The sequence below is a fragment of the Populus alba genome, chromosome 17 (genome assembly GCF_005239225.2).
Source record: "Populus alba chromosome 17, ASM523922v2, whole genome shotgun sequence".
Taxonomy (NCBI): Eukaryota; Viridiplantae; Streptophyta; class Magnoliopsida; order Malpighiales; family Salicaceae; genus Populus; species Populus alba.
The window spans coordinates 10,208,287-10,229,020 of record NC_133300.1 but is presented as its reverse complement, the minus strand read 5'-3'; the positions used below and the strand labels follow the sequence as shown (position 1 = coordinate 10,229,020).

Here is a 20,734-nt window from a genome sequence, read left to right as displayed (position 1 = left end):
GATCTCAAATGTGTTCATTAACCATGAAAGTTGATTCAACAATTTCACTAGCCATTGTAACTATTACAAATGATATCCTCCTTGTTAATACTCAATTGTTTTAGTTTCCAAACTCTTTAATAGAGATTTAAGAGATTCCTATTGAACAAACTTTTAGAGAGACTTTTAATTACTGGTGCGGGATTGCTTTTCAAACTATAATTTACAAATTAAGAGAATGATCATTTTTCTTTTGTCCTGGGATCTTCAATCAACTATGTAGGATTATCATCATTACTTTTTTTTTTTTTTTTATCTTTAAATAATTTATGCCCATTTTTCTTAATGGTGTATACACATTTTTTCTCACTTGCAACATTTTCCTTTGACTTTAAACAATCAATATAAATAATCTTTTTTAAAAGAAAATATTTAATGATATTATGTTTATGATGTATATGTTTAGACTTGCTATTATATATATCACTTTGTATTTTTCCATTGCTAACGAATTGTTATCACACATGGATGAGCGGTGTCGGGGGGTTGTGGGAGTTGCCACTTAGTTGTTTGGTTCAAGGTCGCAAAGAAACTCGAGTGTACTAATTTTATTAGAGATTATAAGGGTAAGAGACTGGTTATGACTAGGGAAGATAGTAGCACTTTTAGTGCATCCTATCTGAGGTAAGCTGCATTGTGTGGTTTGAATGTAGTTTATGAGTTTTGAAGGGTTTCTAACTAGTGACTTGTCTATGGCATAGGCTGAGGATTTATTCATGTGAATAAATCTGACTTTTTTGAATTTATTATGGATTTGTGTGCCCAAATGTATTTTTATGGAAAGGATCCATATATGTGCTTCGAGAGGGTTCACCTATCCTAGAAGGTAGAAGAGTTTTTTTTACAACTCGTGTGTTGTGGTGAAAAATACTTCCAATTAAAATGGATGAATAATCAGAATAACTCTGAAAATTTTCTGGTCAACTCTTGATATTTAAATATCAGCCTACTTGTAGGTCCAACATTTATACCAGAACATTTACCATTAATTCTCATGAATTAAATTTTTATTGGTTATTGAAATATTGACTAGATTATCATGGATTTAATAAATTGGTTATTAAACCCAGAATACATGCTAAAAAAGAACATACCATGTATTTTTTTTTTGAACGAGATGTGATTCTTTTTATTTTTGAGAAACTTGGTCGTAATGTAGTTAAAACACTTTATTAATTATATTTTATTATCATTTTATCTTTCCCCTTTTTTATCATTTATTTAACACGAAGTAAGAAAAAAAGTAATAAAAAGAAAATGAACACACAACCACATTCTCTTTTTTACTATGTTTTACTCACACCCCTAAAAATTACACATGTTTATCTCATATGTTTTGTCATAACCCAATTTTGATTTTATTTTTCAAAAATTCAAAATAAATCCAAAAAATATATTTTTTTAATGTATTCGTGCCATTTTAATGGTTTTCAATGTCCTTAAAAAAATATTATCCAAAATATACTTTCAATATGTTAAGATATTAACATATTCGTTATAAAATTCTCAATAAATATTTTTTCATTAATTAATATTGACATTGTCTTTTTTCAAACAAAATATTAAAATAAAAAAATAAAAAAAATAAGAAAAGTAGTAAAATGGAAAAAGGGACCAAAAATAAAAATGAAGAAAATAAGGGACCAAAGTGAAAAGAAGTTGCTTGGGGACTAAGCAATTGGAGGGAAGAGACAGCAACCTTGGCCTATAAATACTAGAGGAATCTTTCATGAAAAGGGCGGAGGCCACCATTTGATAAAGAAGACCCAACCTCCATTTGATAAAGAAGACCCAACCTCCATTTTATTTCATCCTTATAAAAGAACACACACAACAAAAGAAAACCCTAACTACCGTTATATCCCATGGTTTTCTTAACTAGCCGCCACTCTCACATAAAAAAACCATAACCAATTAACTTGTCAATTCCTCTCTCTCTCTCAACTACGTAGTTGTTCATCTTCTATCAGCAACCTCCTCTCCACTGACCACCAACCATTAATAAAATCACCTCGAACCTTTAACACATTAAAAAAAAAAAACACCTTTCTCCTCCATCTCCTTTAAACCCAAGACCACAGTCTTCACTCGATTGAGGTTGAACCACACAAAACCACCATTGCTTAATGCTTTCTCTTTTACTATCAACCAAACTTGAACCTTGTCTATAAAAACCCACTAGCCTCAACCTTTCTCTAGTTACTCCTTAGGCCAAACCCATTCCACATAAAAAGTCCAGTTGACCTAATCTTTTCTTAGCCGATAACCTAACCTTCACTTAAGACGAAACCCACTACAAACAACTTATTTAACTTTCCTCCTCAATACCAATAGTGGGAAAACACCATCATAACCATCAACATAGTCCATCACTGAGAAAAAAAACCTTTGTTCTAGTGGTAACAATAGTGGTAAGGACATATTTAAAAGAGAGAGAAAAAAGAAAGGGAAGAAGGTGGATATATTTAAAAAACTCTTCAAATCAACTTGTCAAGATTGTGAAGTACTTGAAACAGTTAGGCAAGATAATAAGAATCAACCTTAAGAATAAATATTTCAAAGATTTTTTCTCATAGAAACTCTATCCATTTAACACTCTTACTTGATCTTTATCCATAATTAATTCCATATCTTTTATTCTATCAAAGACAATATAATCTTTCTTTTAAAATTTTGGTTTTCTGTCTTTCCTGGAATACCCCTAATTCGGTGTCCCAACAGGACGCCTATAATTAATTTTTGGTTATTCTTTCATCCTAAATAACCTTTAATCTGGTTGTTCCAACTAGACACCCAAAAATATATTTATGATTATTCTTCCATCCTAAATAACCTTAATTTGATTGTCCCAACTAAACACCCATCATTTTTACAAACTTACTTAACCTTCCAATCAACAATCTTCTTAAATTCTATCTTACTTAGTAAATCCTTTAAATGTCCTCTAATCCAGCAATTCAAGTTTGTTCCCCATGGTTCTGGCTTTCTCTTTGAAAACCATATTATTCTAAGAATCACATTTACAAATAATCATTTATTGGATATCTCATATAGATATCCAACACTCTAGAAATTTCATTCTAGTGCCAATCAATCCAATTATTTTTCTCAAGTTGTAACTATTAATACATGGATCTCAAATTTAGATTTGATAATGTAATAACTTCAATTTGTAAAATTAAAACTTAATAGGGATGCTCACCACCTACCCGGGGCCTATTATCATATGCCTACGCCCATATGCTAGACCATTTCAGCTCCCTCTAATGTACCATAATATCAAAGCTCCATCTTATTCATTTATCTCAAGATTCCTCATGCTTAAACTTATGCATATTCATTCATTTTTTCATATGCTTTTCATTCCCATCATCGAAATCCTTTTATTTAGTGTTCTACTTTAAAGTTAACTTCTTAAACAAGGGGATTATCATTTATTCACAATATTCATGAAGGAACATATATCAAAATTTATCAATATCAAATCTTAAAACTAATTAGAAGTCCTTTTATTTAGTGATTGTCATTTAATTATTGGACAACAATTTTGTCCAATAATTTCGAGTCTGGTCATCCTTTAGTATTGTGTTCATATCTAAGGTTCCATAACTCCAAATAAAGGGAAACTTGTTACAATTTGACTTTAACACATTTATTCACAATATACATAAAGGAACATATATCAAAATTTATCAATATCAAATCTCAAACCTAATTATAAGTTAAACAAAAATTTTGTTCAGTAGTTTATGGTCTGGTCACCCTTTAGTATTTTGTTCATATCCGAGGTTCCATAACTCCAAATAATAGGAAAAGTATTCCAATTGACCTTTAACACATTTATTCACAATACATATGAAGGAACATATATCAAAATTTATCAATATCAAATCTTAAAGCTAATTATAAGTTGGATAATAATTTTGTTCAGTAGTTTCCAGTCTGGTGAGCCTTTAGTATTTTGTTCATATTTGAGGTTCCATAACTCCAAATAAAGGGACAGTTGTCCTAATTTAAAGTTAAAACTTTTATTCACAATACCCAAAAAGGAATATATATATATAAAATCTCAAACCTAACTAGAAGTCGAACAACAACTTTGTCTAGTAGTTTTCAGTCTGGTTACCCTTTAGTATTTTGTTCATATCTGGATTATCATAAATCCAAATAAAAGAAAGGAAACTTCTTCCAATTGAGCATTAACACATTTATTCACAATATGCATGAAGGAATATATATTAAAATTTGTCAACACCAAATGCCAAACCTAATTAGAAGTCGAATGACAATTTTGCCAAGTAGTTCCTAATATGTCACCTTTTAGTATTTTGTTCATAACTAGTGTCCCATAATCCCAAATAATAGGAGACTTGTTCCAATTAAAATTTAACATAATTATTCATAATATTCATGGGGAACATATATCAAAATTTATCAACATCAAATCTCAAACCTAATTAGAATTGGAACACTAATTTTGTCTAGTAGTTTTCAATCTGGTCACCCTTTAGTACTTTATTTATATTCAGGGTTTCATAAATCCAAATAAAAGGAAACTTGTTCCAATTCAACTTTAACACATTTATTCATAATACACATGAAGGAACATATATCAAAATGTATCAATACCAAATCGCAAACCTAATTAGAAGTTGAGTAATAATTATATCTGGTAGTTTCCGGTCTGGTCATCCTTTAGTATTTCGTTCATATCGGGAGTTTCATAACTCCAAATAAAGAAAAATTTATTTTAGTTGAAAGGCAACACTTTTACCAACAATTGGTACTTCAAATTCTATTGTTTCCTATCTTAATATTAAGTGGAATCAAAATGTTAAAATTGTCCATACTTGAATTCATAGGTTTTGAAATTAAAGAAATAACTTCCATGCATTCTTCCAAACATTAAATCATTTATTCCCATCTAATATATCTTCTACTTATTTCATTAGGTTTTAATAATCAATACATACGAAACCCTAGGGCTTCATGTATGGGGTTTTATTCATTTTAATAATATATTCATTCAAGATAAGGATATTGAAAACAATAGAATTTTCCTTACCTCATGAATTTGAACACGATTTGAGAGTGCTCCTTAATAATTTCTTCTTCTTTTTCTTCTTAGCTTAGTTCTCTTTCAAATTACTTTTTCCTTAATCGAATCTCTCCCTCTCTTCCTACGCCTTTAAATTGTTGTTTCCACCCTCATACTCATTTATAACTCATTCAAACATCATTTTTGAGTGACATGTAAGAGTTTTAGTGGAGAAAAATTCATGAAGATAGATGGTTTGATGTTGAGTTCTGGTCAACCCTAATAGGAAAGGGGAAGGGGAAGGGTCATGCTCTTTTGACTCAAGGTATTTATACACCTTCCTAATTAAGCCTAGAACATGTTTGTTTGTATCCCAACTGTACTTCAATGTTTTTGCGTACTGTTATAGGGATAAATTCTTTATGTTTCCATACTAACATTCAATACAATTTTTGGATATTTCTTTCTTTCTAGAAATAGTATTTTCACTTACATTATTTTTATTTATTTATTTTAACTTAATTCATATTAATCTCTACTTATTTCTTAATGTTTTTTTTTTCTTTTCTTCCTTATTAACCCAAAGTTTACAATTTTTATATTGCTACCTATAATGAATGGTAACCAATGATTTGTTGCTTCCATTGTTGAATTGAAGTCACTGTTTGTTATTTTCATTGTGGAATAGAAACCGTTGTTATGTTGATACTATGATGAATAGTAACTAATGATTTGTTGCTTTTATTTTTTAAAGGAAACAATTGCTTGTTGTTTCCATTGTTAAATGGAATCCCCTATCATTAATGGAACTTTGCATGAGTGAGTAATGGTGAAGATGGAATTTAATAAATTGTTAGTAATATAATTGTTAATTCTAGAAACCCTAAATAATTGTCATATAAGAATTAATGATATTTTGAGTTGTTTGAATTGTTTACATACGATGGAGTCACTTTATAACTTATACTACTAAATTATTTATTCCTTGATGTATAACTGTGTAGGGCCATCATACATAGTAGGACAAGGCTGCCATAACTATTACGATTAGACTTTTATAATATGTATAATGTTGTAATACGTAATGAGATATTTTACTTTCTGTAATTAATCTTTTGTAACCTTATGGACATTAGCATTTTGCATCTAATGTACTTGCAATATGTATTATTTATTTCTTTTTATACTTCTCGTATGCTTTATAAATTACTTCTTATACTTGTATGTCTTATTGTATTTGTATTATTTCTTTCTTGTATTAATGAATGTTAATGTGGGATAAAGTTTGGGATGGTTGGACAAATGCTATGGAGGAGTGGATTGTATTATGTTTGAAGTGGTCAATAACTTGGTATGGTTCCTATACAAAAGAAACTCTGCTGAAATTTTAGTAGAATAAATAACATAAATAGAAAAAATAAAATGACCCTAATTTCATTGTATGTGTATGGTTAAAATTTACACTATAAGTTAGGATGTTATAAGAAATGCCTATAACTAATATACAAGTGCTTGTCAGATGATATGTACACTAAACTGAGTGTCGCAAGATAATTCTATATAGAAAGATCACATATTTCTATGGAAAGACTCGCGTGATAGTTGTGTAAGCAATCCTTAGACTTGAGATCACTAAGTTGTCCTATATAGGGAGTGTTATACTTTTATCTTGACCACACATTATTCTAATCAAAGGTAAAAAATAGAAAGATATTGGGTATAACATAAATTATATGAAAGTAATTAAGAGAAGATTCATCTCCCTAGGTGAGTTAAGAAAAATGTTTTATTTGTCCTTAAATAGATTGTGAAATCTTTTAGCTATTATGGAATGATATTTGAAAAGAGTTTCAAATGATATTCAAGAATCAATGACTATATTATTGAGAACTAAAATGATTTAACAAAGTAGATATACTTTATGCTATAATGTCTAAATTAGAACATTCTTGATGAAGGAATACCAATATTTAAGTGATCATGTAGGTTGCTAGACATTGTACTTGATTTTCAAATATAAATCAATCAATTATTGAAATGATAATAAATTAAATTGTTTAATTTATTTAATCCTATTTTATTGAAGATTATGATTTGTTTTGGGTCAACTTATTAAGGAACCTAACGGGTCACACACATAAGAGTTATTGGTTAGACATTAAAATGGAATGATTAATCAAGTATGACTTGATTGAAAATAAGTTTTAGAAATTAACTATTAGAATGTAATTAATATAGGGGATTACAATTTTAGACCTATAAACAATCAAGTAAGGACTTCGTTGAATAAATTTCAAAACTAACAAATAATATGATTGCATTAGTATTTGTTGTTCTACAAAAAGAATGTTTATATGCTAATTTGAAAAGGTGTGACTTTTGCATGGAAAAAATTATATTTCTTGGATATGTTGTTAATGTAAAATGTATTGAAATGGATGAGAGAAAAATTTTAGGGTTATCTAAGAATTGCCTACACCTATGTTAAACACTTAGGTAGAAAGTTTTCACGGTTTGGATAGTTCATATAGGAGGTTTGTTAAATATTTTAGTACTTTAGCGACACCTTTAACTGAGATAATTTGGCTCCGAGGGGGTACCTAAGAGCATTGTGTCTGACCATGATGTTACATTTCTTAGTTATTTTTGAAAGATTTTGTGGGACAAATTAGAAATAAAATTATTATTTTCTACTACTTGTCATTTATAAATAGATGGTCAAGCTGGAGTAGATAATAGAACTTCAATTACATTGTTAAAAACTATCATTCAAAAGAGTTTGAAAAATCAAGAAGATTGTCTGTCATTTATTGAATTTGCTTATAATAAGAGTGTATATTTTACTTTTGATTATTTTTCTTTATAAATTGCTTATCTTTAATCATTTGACTCATTTGGATTTGTTTTCTTTATCTATTGATGAAATAATTAGTCTTGATGGCAATAGAAATGCATAAATAGTAAAGGCTCTCCAAGAGAATATGAGGGATAAAATACAAAAAAAAAAGAAAAAAAAAAAAAACGAATGAAAATATGCATTCAAAGCTAATAAAGAGCAAAAGAGGGTTATTTTTTTAACTAAGTGATCGGGATTGTGTGCTTATGCGAAAAGAGAGATTTCCTAAACAAAATAGTTAATCTTTGTGTAAAGAAAGAAAGTTATGGTTAAGAAGCTTGTGTCAATAGAGAGATTTCAATCACCAAAATAGTTTATCTTTGTGTCAGCAGTTTCGTTGATTAGGGAAGCTCCAAGCATTTATACCATTAAAGATTGTAGATATGAGCTAGATAACATTTTTGAATTTGGATTGACTTTGGGTTTTTGAACCAATTTTAGGGTTATTTGAGGTTATATATCGCTACTTGCAACTCGAGCATGAAGCTTTGGGGTGGTCTTTGAGGAAAAATATAAAATATCATATCAAAGTTGCCACCTAGTTCATTTAGGAGACTAAAAATTCTAAAATATGCATTGGTTTTAAATATTTGAGTAAGAGATTGATTATATTTAAAGAAAGATAGAAATCACCCTTGTCGTATCCTTTAAAATAAAAGGTTACCTTAACTATGTATTTTTGCTAAATTTATTTTGTACATGCCATTAATTATCCAAATATTATTTTCTAAGCTTATTCATGAGTCATTTATTTATCAATCAACATTTGTGTGAGTTAACATTGGATCCTAAATCAAGACTTTCATAACATAATGATTTTTTTTTATATATTTTTATATTTTAATAAAAAAATCATTATGATGGGCTTATTTTAATCCTTAAAACTAGAAGAACTCATCAACCTAGTCATTAAAACCAAGTTCAACTAAAATGTTTTAGCCTTCTTTTGTTGTTGTTTATTTATACAAGTGGAAAAGCTTTTAGAACCTCCCCTGGTTGGTGGCTTGATATGTCCTTCGGGATGAATCCCAGTCATAAATATCAAAACTTGCATGTTTGTGGGCAAGGATTTGTTTGTTTTTTTTCTATTCATGTCTTACACTAAAATTTGTTTTTGTCACAGCCCATTTTTTTCTCTAATTTATATGGTTTTATGGCTGTGTAGTTGGCTTGCTTTGTCTGTATAACAACGATGGCATGAAATGAGAAAGGGTTTGGTGTTATAGTGATTTTACTATAAATGGCCATAGCAATGTCTTTAATATTTAATTTCAAAGGTATACATGACGACATATATGATTTTCCATGTTGGACAAGAAGAATGAAAGATTGTCCTGTGAGATGCTCGTCAATTCTCAATATCACTTCAAGTTGATATCTCCTCAGTTGTTACGTTCATTTTATGGATTGGATACGGGCAAGTGCAACAACAGCAGTTTTCACCAGCGGACTCATCTGTAGAGAACTCGCGCTTGGAAAGAAAGATTTTTCATTTAGTGGGTTCGTTAGCAAGGTATCAATGGATGAAGCAAGGTCTCTCTTGGGTTTGCTGGAGCAAAACTAGAAAGCATATCTCATCTTGGTGATATGAATCTCGTTTTCTCCCGTAGGGGTTGCAGAGAGAATTCTATTCACTTCCCTGCAAGAAAAGATAACCTCAACAGTCTGGACGGCTGTCGTCCTGAAGGTATTGAATTCTGAAGGACTGTATTGGAACCATTCGTTTGCGCTGCTGCTGCTGCTTCTTGATTTGAGACCTCAGATGAGGTTCAAGAGACACGATTCATTTCATTCATCATTTTTTAGTTTGAACAAAAAGAATTGAGTCATAAGCGAAAGTCCTCCTTTATTGAACTTCAAACATTTGGATTTATTATAGGTATCTACTAAACAACACATGAAAACACTTTCAATGCTGGATTCATGGGTAAAAACGACACTACTTGTATCATCAGCTTCTCGAATAAGTGTTATTTTTAACAGCCTTCAACTTGAACACTGATACTTCATGCCATGCAGCAATTTAGCCCTGCAAAGCATCTTGTCGTGATAAAATGCAAATTTTGCATGAACTAGCAAACCAAACTTCAAATTCCACCTGGCCTTCTCGTACTGTGCATGATGCACAATTTAGTAAAGCACCTATGACTTTTACACCTGAAACAGTAAAATACATTAGTCTCGTGCTCAGAAAGAGTTAAAAGTATTGAGCAGAGCCTTCTACCAGGGAGCAGTTAGGCTTGTGCTCGCTATATTCTACTATAGCTGATGGTGGAAGACGTCCAGCGGAGATCTCATGTACTGTTGCAAAAAGTGGAAAGAGCTCTAGCCATCCACGGTGCCTCAAAACTTCATAAACTTCTCTTGCAGTTGAGACACCCTTCACTCAAGAGAAGAAAATTTGTTAGATGTTTGGCAACGCAATCACAATCACCATAATACTGGGCTGTGATAACTTTGATTTTCAAAGTGTCCGAAAAACTACACAACTACAATTTTTTGCTCAGTACTAGGAATACATATGCCTTTCAAGCAATCAAATATGAGAGTAAGCCATTTCCATTTGAGTTGTCGAATGTGCTCAAGAACTTAAAAGAATTCTCATATTTTGCAATTCAGTGCGTGTATAAAAAATGGGCCATTATGCAGTTGATTCTAATCACAAATTACAGGATTAAAAGGTGTTTATTTGATCTACTGTATTGTTGGCAGATCTGTGTGGTAACAGATGGGGAAGGTTGAGACGGATCCTAAAGCCCCCGTCTCTATATAAATGAACACTTTCAGCTTATTTCCACATATTTACTAAGAAAATGATCTTGCAGCCATTTCTAATAACTATCTTTGTTATCTACCTGTAACTTTTGGCCCTGCAACATCTCTGCTTCAAGCTCATCAAAAGACCTGCAGATGAGAATCAGCATGATTAAGATTAAATACCTTAACATTCCACCAATTTTTATGCACCAAGTAGCAAACATTAACCTTTTTCCTCCATTCTTAGCAAAAGCGTCTGCAACTCTCCTGTTTCTTCCTCCCACTGCCACAGATGGTACAATTATTATCAGAGATAAATTATACTAGAAAATAATTGAATAAATCAATATGCTTGCTTACAGCATGTTGTGATGAGATCAGCTACACCGCAGCTTTCAAAGAATGTGCTGTCCTTAACAGAGGAAAACAGTAATTTGGAAAAGGCTCTCATCTCCCTTAGACCAATTCTCATTATCGCAGCCTAGTTTAGGTATGAACAGTCAAGGTGAAAAGGAAGACAAAATTATGTAAGTTTAACCTTAAGAAAATTGTTTGGACGTACCTTTGTGTTATTTCCCATTTCCAGACCGTCCACAAAACCTATTGTATCATTCATAAATTAAAAAATGAATAAATTAAACACAGATTAAACAGAAAAAAGGAATATGTTCAACAAACCTGCTGCTAAAGCCACAACATTCTTCAAAGTCCCACACAGTTCAACTCCCTCCACATCTTGAACCTACACATTCATATAGCACCAAAAGAAGAGAAGTGATTTTCAATTTCAGTTTTATGTATCAAATAATCCCTACATGTGCTAGGATAGTTTGGTGACCATGCTGATTAATAGTCCTAGCAGGATTTACTATAGCAATAACCTGCCTCTATAAAACTGGAAGAAATCACAAAATGAATTACTCACAGGTGTGACCACGAAATAAAGGGTACTAAATAACCGAACCCATTTTTTTGCAACTTCTCTGTTTTCTCTGTATCCAACTGTTGCTTCACTGAACTTCTCGACAGCAATCTGTACCAAGCAGTCTCAAATTATTTAGAAAATAAACAGTGAAAGCACATCGAATCCTCTGAAAAGGTTCAAAAAATTGATAAATAACCTCATTTGCAATGTTTGCTCCCATCAGCACACAACAGTTAACCCTGAGCTGCTCAGAGATGAGAGTGGAAATCATGTGTGGACCATCCATCTTGACCTCCATGCCTTTGATGAGTGAAATAGCCACCACATCTTCCTTTAGCTTTCCGACAAGTCTCTTGCATATGCCCTCCATGAATTGATGTGGGGTCACAAATACCAACATGTTTGCATCCCGCACTGTATAATTCCTCCATTGATTAAATCTTAAAAAATGGTGAACAAATATCCAACAACAACATGTATACAAACCTGAGGAAAGCAATAAATTGATTACCTGCATTATCAAGGTCAGGGTCCGCAACTACGTTTTTGCCAAGCTTTATGCCAGGGAGATATTTTACGTTTTCCTATTCAAGAAAACACAAGGATTACAATGGAGAATATGGGGCACAACTGCACATAGTCAAAATGCAGCGGAGGCGATCATCAGATTCTTACATTGGTTTGATTGATGACCTCGGTGAGCTTCTGACCAGTTGGCAATGTCTCCTCAAACACCCACATCCTCACTTCATCTGAGTTCCAATAAGAAAAAAAAAAATCATATTGAAATCATTTAAAATCATAACCTACCAATCCTTCCTCCTAGTCTCTTAACAACCAATTAAATACATTGTTGTTATGTATTAATTACAAGAAAAATGAATTTCATGATCATTGACACAAATAAACTAAGTAACTAAAAAAAATTAATGGCTAACTTATGGTGCATAACAATCCACAAACAAACAAAGAAAAAAGCAGTATTTCTTTCCATCAAACAGACCAACCATATATGAGAACAATGTATATAAAAGTCTATGCCATACCATGAAATGAAGCAAGCTTGAGGGTGTTAGAAGCAATGAGCTTAGCGGCAACACTACCCCAATTGCCACTGCCAACAATAGTGACTCTAGATATTTGTGAAGCAGCATTATTACCATCATTAATATTGGAGAGAAGGTTAATAGTTGGTGCAGTTTCTTCCATGGCAGCAGGAGGAGCCATGAAGAAAGAAGAAGAAGAGACAAAAAAAGAAAAGAGTAAGAGTGGGAGAGAAGTAGTGAAGCAGGAGAAGAGATATTGATCGTGATCGTGATGGGTAGAAGAGAAAAGTAGGAGTGGAGGGGATGATATAGAGGAAACCGAAGGCACATCCGGGCGGAGAAGCCAGACACTTATCGGCACTACCTATGTTTGCTTGGCGATCTACTATCTGTTCTCTTTTTATGATTTTGTGTTCGTGTTGTTTTTTCCCCTTTATGAGGGCCGGGGACCGCTACTACTTGTTGCCACTTGGCACCTAATAAAATTAAATTTAATTCCCATTACAATCTTCGGAATAATAATACTCATGATTATTAAACTTGATGCGGAGTTGATCCAGTTTTATGTTCTCAAGTTTTATGGATTGATCATAATTAACTCAGATTTTAATTAAAAAAAATAAAAAAATAAAAATTAATACTTTTTATAAAATTTTTTTAAAAAAATCCATATAAATATAAGTTATACATATTGTAAATAATAAAATTTAAAAAAATATTTTATTTTTTTTAAAAAGATATTATATTAAACTTTTAAGTTAAAGTATTTAAATCAAAAAAATTTCTTATCTCACATTAAAAGAACATTGTTTTTTTTTTTTTTTGTAAATATATATATTAATATGTTTCAAATTTCATATTGAAAAACATAGTTTTTTTATTTTGAATATAGAATATATATATTAATGTGTTTCAAATCCCACATTAAAAAAAAATAATTTTTTTAGAACATAAAATATATATGCTAATGAGTTTTTAATCCCACATTGAAAAAAAATAACTTTTTTCTTTGAAACATAGATTATATATACTAATGGGTTTCAAATTTCAAATTAAGAAAACATAGTTTTTTTTCTTGTGAATATTGAGTATATATACTTTTTAAATCCCACATTAAAAAAATATTATGTTATCCTTTTAAATTCAAGTATTTAAACCAAAAATTTTTCCATCCCACATTGAAAAAACATAATTTTTTTTCTTGAAACATAAAGTATATATACTAATTGGTTTTAAATCTCATATTTGAAAAAAAAAAAAAACATTGGGTCTTGATTGGGTCTCGCCTGAGTCGCTCAGGTCACGGGTTGACCCGGCGGGTTGACTGGGTTTGGCCAGGTTGTTGCACCGGCCAGTCTTTTGATAAATTTAAACCGGTCTAACTCTTGGATTGATTGGGTCAACCTGTCGGGTTGGTCCTGGTTTAATAACTAAACTTTAGACAGCTGTGATGCTGATTTGTTAAAAAGCGCCCATGAGGTCCAGGTGGTGTTTTTGTTCCAGCCAGGATACTAGGAGGGGATTGCAAGGAAGTCTGTTAATATTTAATTCGAGGACCAGTTTTGCTGGATGTTTTCTAGAATTTGGGTTTCTTTTTGTTTCTGTTTGGCCAGATAGACAGTGAGGATGCTTGTCGTTAATTTGATTCTTTTCTAGGAGAGGTTTTTTTTTTTTTTTTTTTTTTTTTTTCAAGTTGCTTAGCGGTATTTATATTCTACCAAAAGAACCTAAATATTCTAAAGAGCTAATGGTATGCACATAGACCAATTAAAAATACAAAAGTCTAAAATTATCAAAACCCAAATTAAGCTGAATAAGTTGCTGGAATTAAGGAGTTTACCACCTATGTGCTTTTTGTTGTTGTCTTCTATGCACTCTAAAGCTCAAGGAAACTCTTGTGATTGTTATCGTAAGTCATAAAAACACAACTTAAAGAAGTCTTGTGCTGCTGCTCCATTGCTACTGGATATACTTGCATCATTTCAAACAAAATGTCCGCAGGTCAAAAGGATCCAGATAACAGAACTCAAATAGCAGCTTCTGGTCTGTGTGGGAGTGTATTTTTTAACACTGAAATTTTAATCCAATATAGAATAATATATCTGAAAATTCTTAGAAAATTTTTAACCCTATCCAACAATTAGATTGAAAGTTACATTTTTTACCGTAAACTTGAACAGTACACACAATAACAATAAAATCCAAATCTGATTGTTTATCCATTGTCCGGATCGTATTATAATTGCAAGGCACGCTGTTTTTTTTCGTTATTAATTGCTAGTGGCATTAGTGTAGAGTTTTTTTGTGTTTCTTTAATGGTTCTGGTCCATTGGAATTTTAACTTCGCATTAGACGTTATTAGAGTTTGCAGGCAAGTATGGAGTTTGGTGATCCAAGTCATTCTGGATTGCATCGAAATATTGCTGTTTTGAGGGAGAAAAGAAGAAAGGGCTCGTCAATTATTCAAGGAATTCTCGACCAAGAATTTCGAGAAAGAGGAGACTACCTGCTGCTCATGTTATTAGTACTAGTGGTTCCCAGGAGGTTGGTTCTTTGTTTCCCCTTACATGTTGCATTTTAAGAGCTTGTTTGTTTTTGTGTTTTAAAATTATTTTTAAAAAAAATTAATTTTTTTTTTATTTTTTATTAATTTTAAATTAATATGTTTTTAGTGTTTTTCAAATTATTTTTGATGTGTTGATGTAAAAATAATTTTTTAAACAATAAAAAAATATTATTAATATATATTTTAACATGAAAAATTATTTGAAAATCAACTATAACCACACTGCGAAATAAGCTTTAAAAGCGACAAAAGATCAGTACTGGTTGGTGATGACTTCCTTGTCTGTGCAATGAAATCGACAATGAAACATAAGCTTTTCTGGTTAGTTCTAGCTGATTGATTGGCTGTATAGGACTGAGTTCCCTGTCCTAACTCTGCTCAAATTTATTTGTTTTTTTCTCCTGAAGAAACATATGACTTGCTTTGTAATGTGACTGCCACATAAGCTTAATTTTATTAAGATTTTCTGAATTTAGGATCATGCCTTACTTTTTAAACCTGTCTTGATTAGTCGAGCTTCCTAAATAAACTTGGGACGATCTGTCTTTAAACTTAAGCATGTCTGTATCACTTTGCTTTATTGAACTCCATGGTTGAAAACGTGTTGGCAGAAATGAGATCACCAACAGAAGGTTTTGGTTGATAATCCTGTATTTTCTGTTTTCCTTGCTGCTTCAGAACCTAAGGCGCTCGACTGTTTACACTTTCTCCATGGAAAAGGACAATGAAGCTATGAAAAATGTGGAATATCAACTTTGGTTCTGCGATGAACGAATTCAGACCGCTAAATTCACATTGCAGGTGGGTAATAAAGAATATTACTGAAATTGTTTTTCTTTATTATTGAAACTCCTTTTTACAAGGAATGTACAAGGATGTAGTTAATACAATTACATAGACCGGATAAGTTAGTTTTAACAAGGGATAAGTCTAGAGTAAATCTACAAGAGATAAGATCAACAGAGTTATTATCTTTTGAACTCTAGATAACCCTTAATATGCTCCCTCAAGATAGACGTGGTGGTAGTTAAGCCTATCTTGTTGACCATTGTCTGAAATTTAACACGAGGAAGAGGTTTAGTTAGAAAATCTGCAAGCTGATCATGTGTACTACCATGGAAGACTTCTAAAAAACCTTTCGAGACAAGATCATGAACAAAATGCAGGTCAATAGCAATGTGTTTCATTTGGGATTGCATGACAGGATTGAGACTTAATTGAGTAGCACCAATGTTATCACAGTATAAACTTGGACGCTTGGACATCTTAATTCCCAGTTCTTTGAGCAAATAACTAATCCATATGATTTCTGAAGTAACCAAAGTGAGGGCCCTATATTCGGCTTTTGTTGAAGATCTTGCGACAGAACGTTATTTCCTTGTGCTCCATGAGATTGGACAGTTCCCAAAAAACATTAGATAGGCAAATGTTAAATGTCTGTTATCTGGATCAGCTCCCCAATCTGCATTTGAGTATCCAGAGAGATGAAGATTGTTAGAGGGAGTAAAGGAAATCCCATAATCGAGTGTGCCTTCAAGATAACGAAGCACACGTTTTGCTGAAGTCCAATGAAGTTGACTAGGTTGATGCATGAACTAAGCAAAGCTTGTTTACTGCAAAAGCGATACCTGACCGAGTAATAGCAACGTACTGTAGAGCTCTTATGACCCTTCTGTATTGTTTCTGGTCTGCAGGGGAGTGACCAGCGTTGAGTTGAAGTGTTGGTTTGGTGGCAAGAGGAGTGTGTACAGGTCTGCCCCCTTCCATATCAGTCCGCCTTAGAAGGTCCCTGATGTATTTCTGTTGAGATAAAAGGAGACCCTTACGGGGGGTTTGGTGAGCTTCTACACCAAGAAAGTAATGCAAGGAGCCAAGATCCTTCAAGGAAAATTGGTTGCCAAGTTGTTGTAGTATGTTCGAAATGGCCGCTGATTCATTGCCTGTGATGAGAACATCATCGACGTAGACTAACAGAAATAATGTTATGCCATTCTTGGAGTAGATGAACAGAGATGGGTCTAACTTGGATTGCTGAAATCCCAATGTCAGAAGAAAAGAGCTAAGCTCTTCATACAAAGCACGTGGTGCTTGTTTGAAGCCATATATATATATATGAACTTGTTTAATTTGCAGATGTATGAAGGCAATATGGAATCTACAAATCCTGGAGGTTGAATCATGAACATCTTTTAGTGATCCATATAGGAATGCGATGTTGACATCTAGTTGTCGAATGCACCAACGATGTTGAACAATAATGGAAAGGACAGTTCTGATGGTTACTGGTTTGACAACTGGACTGAATGTCGTCGTGACGTTGATGATATCCTTTGGCAACCAGGCATGCCTTATACCTTTATATTGTGAAGTCAACATTGTGCTTGACTCGAAAAATCCACTTACAGCTGACTGGAATGATGGATGGATTTGGTGGAACCAGCTCCCAAGTTCCGTGTTTAACTAAAGCGATAAACTCTTCAGACATAGCATATCGCCATTTATGATCTTTCAAGGCTTGAGCCACAGAAAACACTGACATCCAAAATGTGAAGTTTTTTGTAATTTGGTTGACGACCAAATAGACATTCAAAAGGACTTTTGTTTTGTAAAACAAGTGCTAGCATATGGTTGATGAAATAAACCGCGGTTTGAAAGGGATATGCCTGATATGATAATGGAAAATATGCTTGATGTAACAAGGTGAGGCCTGTCTCGACAATTTGACAATATCTACATTCACTTGTTCCATTTTGTTGTGGTGTGCAAGGAGCAGTAGTGAGCATATTTTTGGAATGAGAGAATAGGAATTGACAGAGACCCTAATACTCACCACATTATTGGAGTACAAATTTTTAATTTGAAATCCAAATTGTTTTTCAAGAAGTCCTTCTAACTAAATAAAGATGGAATGAACATCATTTTTACGATGAATTGGAAACAACCAACAATACTTTGTAAAATCATCCACAAATAAAGCATGGTAACGAAAAGCATCAAGAGAACTTGTTGCTGCTAGTCCCCATATATCTATAGATATATTCTAGAGGATGAGTACTGATAAGAGATGTTTTTGAAAATGATAACTTATGACTTTTATTAGAACAAATTGATGATAAAGGTTTTCTAGAACTAAAAACAGGACGAGAAATATGATTAATTATGAAATTATAGGTTTTATTAGAGGGATAACCAAGACATTTATACCAGAGATCAGTTGAAGTTCGTTCACTAATAAGTGCTAATACTGATGGTTTGTTAATTGGTGATAGCTTTGGTAATGGCTAGACACCATCTCGGCATTCACCGCAAAGAAGTGTTGTCCCCATGTTTCGATCCTTCACAAAACAATAAAAGGGATGAAATTCAATGTAAAACATTGTTGGAACGAGTAAAGTGATGAACAGAAAGTAAGTTTTTTATGAATGCCAGGGACACAAAGAGTATTATGCAGGAAAAAGGATTTTGACAGTGAATTCCAAGACATAAAGTCAACATGTGTTACTCGCAAAGCTGAGCCACCACCAATGACGACTCATTAGTTCCATCATACTCGGAGTGGACTGATCATAGGTTGGCGGTAATGTGATGAGAGGCAGCAGAATCCATTAGCCATATTTTGTGATTTGATCTACCCATAGCTGCACAGTTTGCAAATTTTGGCTTAAGGAACTTGCAACATGTCTTGTCCGAGTGCCGTTTTGCGTCATAGAGTTGACAAATCAATGGAGACTGAGTTGATTTTTCTCTAGGAACATAACGTCTTTGGTTGGATCTGGAATAACCTGCAGAAGAAGTTGTAGGACGTGTTGATTTGGAGTAGCTGTGTTGAGCAGCATTTACAGTGGCAGTCAGTCTTGAGTTTAAAGTAATTTTCATGGCTTATTAATAAGGCATGAAGTTCTTCAAACGTAAGAGAAGTATCACGAACCCTTATTGTAGTTGCTATGTCATGAAAATCAACTCCGATGCCATTTATTAGTATATATAGAGTTACATCATCTATAAAGATAAAATCAATAATGACAAGTTCATCAACTAATTTTTTTGATAATATTAAGATATTATGAAACTGAATTGAGTCTTTTAGTGAATAAGAGTTAATTCTTTATTAGGTTGAATGACATGAGCACGTGAACGATTGACATGAGCTTGTTTGATAGTGTGGTTACAGTTGTTTTTCAAATAATTTTTCGTGTCAAAATACATGTCAATAATTTTTTTTTATTTTTTAAAAATTATTTTTGATATTAATACATCAAAATGATTTGAAAACACTAAAAACATATTAATTTGAAGTAAATAAAAAAATAAAATAAAATTTAAATTTTTTTAAAAATATTTTTAAAACGCAGAAATAAATAGACTTAATATATTCGTTGTAATTTTAACCACGCATTGTAAGCAGTTGAGGAAGTGGCAATAAATGGCAGAACTAGTTCAAAAACAGATGCAAGAATTGCATAAAAAATCAAATTATCTTGCCGAAACCAACACCAAAATGCAGGATTTGAAGCACCTAAAGAGGATGATCCAATAAGTGTTTGTGATGGACAAACAATGGTTCCATCAAGAAATCCTTGGAGGTTATATAACCTATAAAGCATCAATTAAGCACGCCATGAAGAAAAATTTGAGGGTGTTAATTTCAAAGGAAGTTGAGAACTGGCATTGAAGGCAATAAGATAAGTGTCATCATTGCCATGAAGATTAGTGTTAACAATAATAGAAATGTCGAGGGATTCTCTCATTTGTTTACACTAAAAATAAATATTCACATATTAAATCGTATGAGAGCAATAAACTGAAATTAATTGAGTATACTAGAATCAACTGGAAGAGTCATCAATAATTAAAAAGATTTAAAGAAGTAGTTGACTAATAACTAAGACAATCAAGAGCCACGAAGAAGAGTTTGAAAGCTTAGTTTTATTCAAAGCAGTAGTTTTCCATAAAATAACTAATTAGAAGTCAAAAGATTAACTTAAGATTCAAGTGGCATCAATAAAGAAAGAGTTTAGTTGTATTACTATTCAATAAAGTCTCCTTGATATCAATAGTTGTATAGGATTTTAGGATTTATATTTTTAAATAATATTTACACTCTATATCATTATATAAAGGGTCACATGATCACTCTAAAAGATGGTGATGTGAAGCCAAGATTAAATATAACTCAAAATAACTAAAACAAGTTGAAAAGAACATGAACTAGTGATTGTTTCAACCAAAGAACTGTAATAATTGGATGAAAACTTAACTTGTTGATTATAAAGAATCAAGAACTAGGAGTATAAAGATGAATGCCATAAAAAAATAATCTTTTATAAGTTCTAAAGAGTTTAATAAAGAACGAATAATATAAGTAACCTTGTATACATAATATTATTTATGAAATAAAAAATATAAAAATAATAATAAATACAAGTTAAATAACCCTATTTATACTAAATAAAACTTTATAAACAAG

The 20,734-nt window shown here is 32.0% G+C and overlaps 1 protein-coding gene across 3 annotated transcripts; it reads right to left on the bottom strand.

Moving 5' to 3' along the window:
- Window positions 1-9,802: 9,802 nt before the first annotated feature.
- LOC118058276 (glycerol-3-phosphate dehydrogenase [NAD(+)]) lies at window positions 9,803-13,046 on the bottom strand. Of its 3 annotated transcripts, none has more exons than XM_035070995.2 (12): window positions 12,979-13,046; window positions 12,702-12,937; window positions 12,331-12,407; window positions 12,167-12,239; window positions 11,852-12,069; window positions 11,656-11,763; window positions 11,409-11,472; window positions 11,293-11,330; window positions 11,091-11,211; window positions 10,959-11,013; window positions 10,829-10,877; window positions 9,803-10,353 (listed from the first exon to the last, which is right to left on the bottom strand). In XM_035070995.2, exons 1-12 carry the CDS (start codon window positions 13,029-13,031, stop codon window positions 10,171-10,173), a joined length of 1,275 nt encoding a protein of 424 aa, XP_034926886.1. In that variant the 5' UTR covers window positions 13,032-13,046; the 3' UTR covers window positions 9,803-10,170. The 3 variants fall into 3 exon arrangements, with proteins under 3 accessions (XP_034926886.1, XP_034926885.1, XP_034926884.1); XM_035070994.2 differs by having other exon boundaries at window positions 9,803-10,130; window positions 10,198-10,353; window positions 12,702-13,027; XM_035070993.2 differs by having other exon boundaries at window positions 12,702-13,027.
- Between the last annotated feature and the right edge of the window lie 7,688 nt (window positions 13,047-20,734).

Excerpts from the sequence above, each read along its gene's own strand:
- LOC118058276 (XM_035070995.2), bottom strand. The coding sequence starts at position 13,031 with ATGTGCCTTCGGTTTCCTCTATATCATCCCCTCCACTCCTACTTTTCT. Across the intron at positions 12,240-12,330 it reads AGGTCATCAATCAAACCAAT|GAAAACGTAAAATATCTCCC; the intron begins GTAAGAATCTGA and ends TTTCTTGAATAG. Across the intron at positions 12,070-12,166 it reads CCCTGACCTTGATAATGCAG|TGCGGGATGCAAACATGTTG; the intron begins GTAATCAATTTA and ends GGAATTATACAG.